Here is a 9,476-nt window from a genome sequence, read left to right as displayed (position 1 = left end):
TTTTTAATTACTTTGTAATCTTGTGACACCCTGTATATGTTATTTTAAAAAATTATATTTTATTTTGAAAAAGATAGATATTTTAATTTTAACACTTGGTACTTGTAAATTCATATATAGTAAGTATCTAAGACAATTTTTTAAACTTTTATTAAAACTAGTAATAATCATTTAGTTTTATTATAAATTATCAGAATGCTTTATTTAACTAGAACATCATTTTATGTTTTTGTCTTGAGGAAAATTGCCGAACTGAAAGCCCCGGCCTCAAGGCCAAGTCCGAAGGCCTGGCCTTTCCGTGTATGGGCAGCTATTAATTTTTTAAACTCAGTGCCTTTCGATGGAGTTAAGGCAGCAGCATCCTTATTCTCACTAGCCCTAAGGCTCATAATACTTACAAAACCCAATGCTTCGTTTGAATACTCTTCAATTAACCCTTTAACGAGTCTTTGTTTCGTTTTTATACTATCCGATTGAAATGAAACTTTTGGGCATTCACCTGTTAAGCTTGAACTCCTTGTGACTGTGACTACCTGTGTTGGTAACTATTGGTAACTCAAAAGATCTACGACATCATTCAATATATCAATATTTGAAAAAGTGAAAGTTTGATATCTGCAGAACAAAGGCACGAAGGATTTTAACAAATAATATACCTACAGTAGAAAAGTACATACCTTTGGCAATCTTCAACATAATTTGGCTTTGAAATAAATAAGCACTTTTAAATATTTTGTTTTTGTATGACCTCTGCCTTGCTGAGCAGAAAACGATCAAATTTGGTTGATAAAAATGTATCGAAATACAAAGAATATTCATGCATTTTTATATCATTTGGAATGTTCTTCATTCTTATCAGTACACATTTTTTGGCTTATTTCTAACTAAATGGTTTGTCCCGCTAAATTTATCTTCCACCGCACTGTGCGCTAGTCCGTCAAACGCAAATATAACTGTCACTGTCTACAATCTTTAGCGCCAACTTCAACTCGGTCCCTAGATAACGTAAAAAAACTGACAGTGCAGGAAGATAGGAATCGAACTAACCTTATCTCTATAATATCCTTGGATGGCCACATGTTTTCTCTTTATGTCACAGTGGCTGTGGTAATCACTCAATTTGAAGTTAAGGCTATACACATGTTTTTGACAGGCAGTTTTTTTTCGTTCAAAAATGTTAAATTTTTTTTTTTCTCAAAAACCGTTAATGTTAGATATAGAGTGTTTAACCCATTAGTGCATAAAGTTATTTTTTTCTGAAATTAGTTTGGAAAATTAATTATATCTATTAGTTTATGTAATATAACAGTGAAAATAAATAGAGAAATTGAACAATGTATGTATTTTTCTGAAAAATGACTGTCCATTATAATGGACTTCATGCATTTCTTATCAACTGGGTAAAAAAGTCATATAAAAAAACTTCATATTTTGTAAAAAATCTTTTTATTTTATGTTTTTATTTAAAGTGTTTATAGTAAAATAAATTTCAAGGCTTATTTAATATGATATGTTTTGAAACAACCTTTGGGATGTAGACCGACATTACATTTCTCACAGATGAAATTGGCTTTTTTTGTGCATTGTTTACATCTGTGAGTTTCACTATACACTACGATGTGGTTAGTGTTGTCAAACCTCACATCATTCGTGGTAGTAGATACTCTACCTCTTGATGAAGGTGTCCCATAAGTTTGTAATAACGAATTTGCAATGTACCTACGAAAAACCAGTAAACTTGAACAGTTTTTATCTTTTGGTAAGTGTTTCTTCATGAGTAGCCAAGCATTAGACACTGAAACGTCAACTAAATATGCGAAAATTGGCCAGTACCATTTGCGTTGCCTAATTCTTGTTCTATAGACAGCCACTAGACTGTCCATTTTATCAACTCCTCCCATTCCAATATTATAATTCGCTATTATTTCTGGTTGATCAATTTGTTTTTTAAATTTGGTGATTCTGCACCATCGTGAAGTTTTAACAATACTGTTGGAGGAAAAGTTAGATGCTGCTGTAACGACTTTATTGTCTTTCCATTTAACCATTAGAACTGATTCGCTAGCCATAAATTTATAAGCCCCTCTTGGTTTTTTATTCCACTCTTTCTTATCGGGAAAGGGGCAGCGTTCCAATCTATTTTCCCGAACTGTTCCCATTGCACAAATATTTCGATTGGCAAGATAATCAAGTAATCCAATACTTGTAAAGTAATTGTCAAAATATATTTTATACCCTGAATTAGGACATATTTTTGCATTTTCTAACAATGTTAGAACGACATCTCCACCAAGCCCAAATTTATTTTCACGTGCATCAGATTTGCCGGTATATATATCAAATGTCACACAATATCCTGTCCTGGTACAAAGAGCCCAATTTTTATACCCAAATCTAATTGGTTTCCCTTTGATATATTGTTTCGCATAATGCTTGCCGTAATATGGTATCATGCTTTCATCAATCGAAATGTGTTCTTCCAAGCCACCATGCTGCCTGAAATTTTCATTCAGGTGTATTATGATAGGGCGTAGTTTGTACAATTTATCTGTATGGGTATTTAAAAAATTATCATTGAAATGGAGATATTGTATTATAATTTCAAATCTGTTGAGTCGGATACTATTATAAATAATTTTTGGGACATCTTCAGTACTTGACCAATACATGCGCTTGTTCGGACATTTGGTGTATCCCGATAGCAGCATAGCCCCAAGAACTACGTAAAATTCTTCTCTGGTAATATTTAAAGGGACATTCTTCTGCTGAGCATATTTATTTGATTGAGTCACTATATGTTCAATAATAGTTTCACTCCAAAACAAATTAAAAAATTCAAGAGGCGTTTTGGCAGAAGACGCCGCTTCAGAGGGCGCTCTGGGAGTACAAATTTGGTTTATGTTATACAGTGGTATATTTTCGGACCAATTGTATTGTCTACGCCTTTTAGGATTTGATGTGTTGACAGTCGGAGTCATTGGTAAAACATATTCTTTAGATGTAGATGCTAAATTATTTCTAATAACTGATAAAGGTATGTTATCATCTTCTTCATCAAAATCTGAGTCATTAAACCGAACTTCACAGGGCTGTTGTAATATTCCTCTGGACAGATGATTTGGATTAGCAGTTTCTTCGTCAGAATCATCGCTATCCCCTTCTGTATCAGCCGACTTCTCCTCTGGTGGCAATATATATATATTTCTGACGGTGGGTTGTCAGTACTCTCGTCCTCAATTATTTCTAATAACTAATGCAGAGAAAGTCTATAAAATATTATTTATCAGAAACTGTCCTGTACATATTTTTTTATTTTGTTTTGCTACATGTGCCAGTACGCATAGCGTCCATTATAATGGATCACACAAAAAAATAAGATTTTGATAAACTTATAAAAAACATAAATAACTGTGAAAACGTAGAACTATTCTAAATATACATAAGATACTATATTCGACTTTATAACAACATAAGAAATATAATTTATTAAAAAAACATAAAACATACCCGCCGTGTCGTGTGGTGTATAAATCGGGATCCATTTTTAATAAAGCAGCACTTATCATATGGATGTTTATGGCATACTGCTTAACACGACTTTTTATAGATTCCATCTACCCAACAAGCACAAAATATCCGTATTTGTATCGATAGTATTATGCTGACAACCAAATATACATGTGTCCATTAAAAGATACATTATGCACTAATGGGTTAATATCAAAATTCATAAAATTTTATAGAGAATTTAATTATTTAATAAAAAATGGGGGCGCCCATTTAAAACAAGAAAGTTGCGGCCATCTTCCGGTATTTCCGGAAGTGCCGCCATATTGAAAATATTTTTAATCGATAGATCACATTGTGAAACTATGATATCCGAGCTAGATGTTGTAAATCTCTAGAAACTCCTAATGCATGCTCAGCCTGGGACACCCTGTATATTTCAATCACTAGTCGCAGTTTGCTATGAAAAGGGAAAGCAGGTTGCGATTGCGAATTTGCAATCGCTGTGAATAAATGGCGGTTTGCGATTTTCTGCTCATCTCTACTTATTGTCTAAGTCTACTAATAAATAAAATTGTTTAAAAATAATCCTACCAATTGCATTAAGTCTAACAAGAACCGTTGCTTTAAAGCAATGGGTTAAATTCGCCATTATATTCGAGTAGCAATAATATTGATTGTTATGGTGTCCTACAAACTACTGCACTAGGTGCAAAGAGCGCCATCCAAGTGCACATATTCCTCCAGTTTGCGGTCGTGACCGGTTGTTAAATCCAGAATTATGGCAAGATAACGTCTTTTTGAGGTTTGATGACAAGTAATTCCGGTTGGAATAGCTCGTTTTTCAAAGTTATTTGTTTTCGAAACGGGTTTCAGATGTTTATTTTACAAGTTAACTTAAAATAATGATATACTTTTAAGTATGTGAAATGCATATCTATTGTATTTAATGGATGTGTGAAACATTGTTACGGGATTTATATTCTCATAGATTTCTTTTATAATTTTATTTATTTTGGGCTCAATATTGTAATTTTAGAGACAATTCTTGAATTTAATTGATTGTTGTATCAAACCTGGGGCATTCGCCATTTCTTTAAAATCTAAAAACAATTTGGTAAATAATATAATTTCTAGGCTAAAATATGTTTATTTACTGTTGCATTACACTTTTTCTTTTAACAACATAAAAAAAGGATCTAATTTCACTGTAAATTTCTCTGTCTCGTACTGCTTTGTAGTTCTTTGAAGCTAAATACGATGCCTTCTATTTTAACAAGTTAAATTTGGTTTATATCATCATATTTTACACAAATTCCTTGGAATGTACCATTATTATAAAAAATGCTATAGCTTTTCCCATGATTATAGTATGGATTTAACTCTATTTTGAATCGAACAAGTGTTGATATCAGTGTATAGGGTTACCATCCGTACTCTTTTAAGAGTACATGTTCTCTTTTCAAGGGTACAAATTTCTGTACTCTTACTTTTTTTAAAATTCGTTAAAATGTCCTCTTTTTTAAACTGAGCTATGAATTATTCTTTATTTTTACTCTCATAAACTTTAGAATAGGCAACCACGTTTTCTCAAAAATATGACATTTTTTTATGCGATACCTGCACACAATGTTAATTTATAAAGAATTTTTAGTTTCATGAGAGCGCAATGGACCGATGAACGAAATCGCTTTTTACTGTCTTCCATTAAAAGTGTTTTAATGGTACAGTTTAATTTTAAAGACACCAGTTGTGTTGATTTTTCAAAGCATTGCAAAGGTCAAAGAGCTTTTTTGGGTAAAATTCGTGGTAATGCAAAATACCATAATAACACAGGCCGACATGATTTTTGTAACACGAGTCAGTTGCAGAATTTCTTCATAAAAATATGCTTCTAATAACAGAAAAAATACTCCTGAAGCTCCTACACGTACCACTTTTCAGTTGCCTAATTACGCCTCTTTTTTGCAGGTAGTCAATTTTATAGATGTCAGGTATTAAGTCTAGGTAGATTCGTTTACATACAGATAAATTTTATGATGGGATGATTGAAAGGGACGCATTTTGTGCACTATAATATATTGTGAAAAACATAAGAGAGTTCAGTTTTCAGTTGATTTTCGACGTGAGTTGTTCTATGCGTGTGGATAAATAGTACGAAAATGTCAAGTCAAACGCGCCGCAGTTGTAAAGTGTCTCCTGATCGATTTTGTTACATTTGTGGAGAATTTATGGTGCAATCACAAGCCAGACCATTTTCTGAAAATGTGAAGAAAGCCTACTTCAAGTATTTTGGAGTTTTGGTTGGAGATCAAGACAAGCAGTGGGCTCCTCATGTGTGCTGCGTTACTTGTAGCGTGTCGCTTGTGCAGTGGATGAAAGGGAAGAGGAAAAAATGCCATTTGCGGTTCCAATGGTATGGCGAGAACCAACTAACCATTTTGACGATTGCTATTTTTGCCTGACGAAAACTGAAGGTTTTTCCAAAAAACAAAAGCACAAGATCGAGTATCCCAATTTGCCGTCTGCCATACGACCTGTTCTTCATGGTGCAGATCTCCCAGTGCCGATCGCGCCCTTAGACTGGCAAGGTATTGTTTTGGAAGATAAGGAAGATATTGAATCAAACAGCTCTGGAGACCAGTGTACTGATCCTACCTTTACCCCAGAGGGCGGTTCCGACAAGCCACATTTGATTGTTCAAAGCGAGTTGAATGACTTAGTGCGTGACTTGGGGTTATCAAAGCAGCAGTCAGAACTTCTTGGATCCCGGCTTAAGGAATGGAATCTGTTAGCCAATGAAACAAAAATCACCACTTTTAGAAAAAGAAATGCTCCGTTCTCTGCATTCTACAGTATGGAGGATTCGTTGTGTGCATGTACTGATATCGATGGCTTAATGCAGGAACTTTCTATAGAACATTCTCCCTGTGAGTGGCGCTTATTCATAGATTCGTCGAAATATAGCCTAAAAGCTGTGTTATTGCATAACGGAAATTTAAAACCCTCTATACCAGTTGCCCATTCAGTGACAATGAAGGAAACTTATGAAAATATGCGCATGCTTTTAGATAGAATCAACTACAACAGGTATAAATGGCAGATATGTGGGGACTTGAAAGTTATAGGAATTTTAGTGGGACTTCAGGGAGGATTTACAAAATATTGCTGTTTTCTTTGTTTGTGGGACAGTCGTGCAGTAAATCATCATTATGTACAGAAAATTTGGCCAGAAAGAAGTGAATTTCAACCGGGTTCCCAAAATGTCAAGTATATCCCTCTTGTAGACCCCAAAGACGTCCTCCTGCCTCCTCTTCATATCAAACTTGGCCTCATGAAAAACTTCGTGAAAGCTATGAATAAAGAAGGTGATGGATTTAAATACCTAAGGCAAGTCTTTCCCCAGTTGAGTGATGCCAAATTGAAAGAGGGTATTTTTATTGGACCACAAATCAGGAAATTGTTGGACGACACAAATTTCACAGACACGCTTACCAGGCAGGAACTCAGAGCATGGACCTCATTTGTTAGTGTAGTGAGGGGATTTTTGGGAAACAATAAGGATGCGAACTACGAACAATTGGTTAATGAGCTTTTAGATGCTTATAAATCGCTTGGTGCCCGAATGTCTTTAAAAATTCACTTTCTCCATTCTCATTTGTCATTTTTCCCTGAAAATATGGGTGCTGTCAGTGATGAGCAAGGTGAGAGATTCCATCAAGACATAAGGACAATGGAAATTCGTTATCAAGGACGATGGGATCCAGCCATGATGGGTGATTACTGTTGGTTTTTGAAGAGAGAAGACGCGGTCCCTCATAAAAGGAAAAAGTAAAAGTTTTTGTTTATGTTTTGATCTCGTTTCGATTGTTTTTGTACTTTTTAGGTATAAGTAATGTTTGAGGAGTGTAAACTATAAAATATAATCGGTATATAGGCTTAAGAAGTTCTTAAATCATGTTTTGAATAGCTATCTTAATATATTGAATATTGTAATATTGAATGATGTTTTATTAATGTAACAAAAAAACCTTACGTGTTACGACTTTTTTTTTTGCCACTTTCGTGATTAGATAGGTTCATTCTACCACAATATCCTATTGAGCTTTGTGTTACATCGAAAAAATTTTTTTTTGTCGGCCTGTGTAATTAGTCTAGTTTTTGTTTTACTTTGTAGTACCTACTTGTTGTTCTGTATTTTATAGCTAATAAATACTGTTATGTTATAGCTAATCAAATTTACTAGTAAGGACCCAAGTGTTTCGTACGATTTTTTTTGAGTTTGGCGTGATGCCTCACCAAAACTACCCGATGTACTCTTTTTCATGATGACCTATCTGGTAACCCTATCAGTGTAGCACATTCAATTGTTGAACATCATAAACTAAAAATAAATAAAACGTTTAGTAATTATTAATAGATACTTTTAAATAGATTACTTACGATGTGTGGCTGATATTTAGTCTCTTAAAGGCTTGCAAAATCGTAATTTTATTGAAATTAGCTTCAGTAGTGTTTTGACAGCGATGTGTTTACAGCCGAACAATATTTGAGGTTATTTTGTAATTTCTTATTCTGCGGCAACGTAAATATCGAGCATATTAGCATTAGTTACCGAATTAGGGTTTGATTGACAGTTATATATGACATTTATATATGATGGTGACTTTTTGATTGTTTACATTGTATATTGGTTTCGTAATATTATTTTCCTGTGGTACTTTCGATATCTTCTTCGATTTCTGTTTACTTTGAATACTTTCGATTTATTGTTTTTTTATATTTAACGTATATCATGTTTTGCTCTTAGGGAGTATGTTATTTGGTTTATTGGCAGCATTGATTTGCTGTGTTTTTTTTTACTGCCCTTTTTGTCCGGTGTTCATCCATGATTCTTTCTTCTAGAACGATCCGTCTTTGTGTGCAGACACGCTTTTGGATCAAGCCTTGTGCTGATATAAGTTCTAGCAAATTCTGTTAAATAATTACTTTGTGAATAGTTTTGCCGTTCTGCACTATTCAAGTGGAGTTTTCCGATTTTCCTAATTATTTTAACAGCAAGAATTTGAAGAAAAGAGTTAATGAATGGCCACATGACATCTCAGGTATGTTTTACGCCATTTTGTAGTTTTTCTTGAAGGTAATTTTGAACTTCTTTTCCAGGCCATTTAGTTGGATTTAGTTTAATTTAGTTGGATTTAGTTGGATTTAATTTGGATTTAATTTAACTTGCATTTAACTTGCATATAAGTTAATTCCTGTTTATTTCTATTTTCATTTTGGATTTTGGTTTTGACCAGTTTGTAACATTTGGTTACGTTTTATTTGGTATGCTGCCGTTTTCTTGCCAGCCAGTATCCAGTTTCATCACCATATGGTTCTGAGCTAACTATCACCTCATCACCTAGCTCATTTGATCCAGAAGACTTCTGAGACCGACCACTATGGGGTATTGAAGCCAGCTCACCGTCCGCCGTTTTCCATAAGCAATCAAAAGTCAGCAACATAAAATAATAAATACAAGAAGAAGTGTCAAGTCAATGTTAAATTATGGAAACAGCGTGGCTGCCTGGGTAACTAATTTTCAGATATGGCGGCTGGGACATTTGACATGACATAGACATGACAATTTCAATTTTATGAAATTTATTTCCGTTTCCGGTTTTTAATGGCGGGCTGTTCAGGAGGTTTAAATGAGGGTTAATATACTTTTTACTCTTTCTAGTAGTAAATAATACGACAAAATTACTCAAAAATATTTATTTGGAATTTAGAACAATGTAAATATGCAAATCAACACAATTAAAGAGCTATAATCCAATAAACTACTGTATCAATATCAAATATTTAAATAATATCAGAGATGCAGTGTTACAGCGAATTAGTAAAGTAACAGTGCATTGATTGACTTACAGAAACATGAAGATAAATAAATGTTTTCACAGCTTCACGGGCATAAAACTAAATAA

At 33.7% G+C, this 9,476-nt stretch overlaps 1 protein-coding gene across 1 annotated transcript; it reads right to left on the bottom strand.

Moving 5' to 3' along the window:
• Positions 1-221: 221 nt before the first annotated feature.
• LOC115887890 (piggyBac transposable element-derived protein 2-like) lies at positions 222-4,599 on the bottom strand. The gene is made up of 3 exons (XM_030907413.1): positions 4,584-4,599; positions 1,592-3,181; positions 222-436 (listed from the first exon to the last, which is right to left on the bottom strand). The coding sequence occupies exons 1-3, from the start codon at positions 4,597-4,599 to the stop codon at positions 222-224; spliced, it is 1,821 nt and encodes a 606-aa protein (XP_030763273.1).
• Between the last annotated feature and the right edge of the window lie 4,877 nt (positions 4,600-9,476).

Source organism: Sitophilus oryzae, unplaced genomic scaffold (assembly GCF_002938485.1).
Source record: "Sitophilus oryzae breed Bouriz unplaced genomic scaffold, Soryzae_2.0 scaffold_679_pilon_pilon, whole genome shotgun sequence".
In the NCBI taxonomy this organism is placed as follows: Eukaryota; Metazoa; Arthropoda; class Insecta; order Coleoptera; family Curculionidae; genus Sitophilus; species Sitophilus oryzae.
The sequence above is the reverse complement of the archived record's forward strand: the minus strand, read 5'-3'. Positions and strand labels throughout refer to the sequence as shown.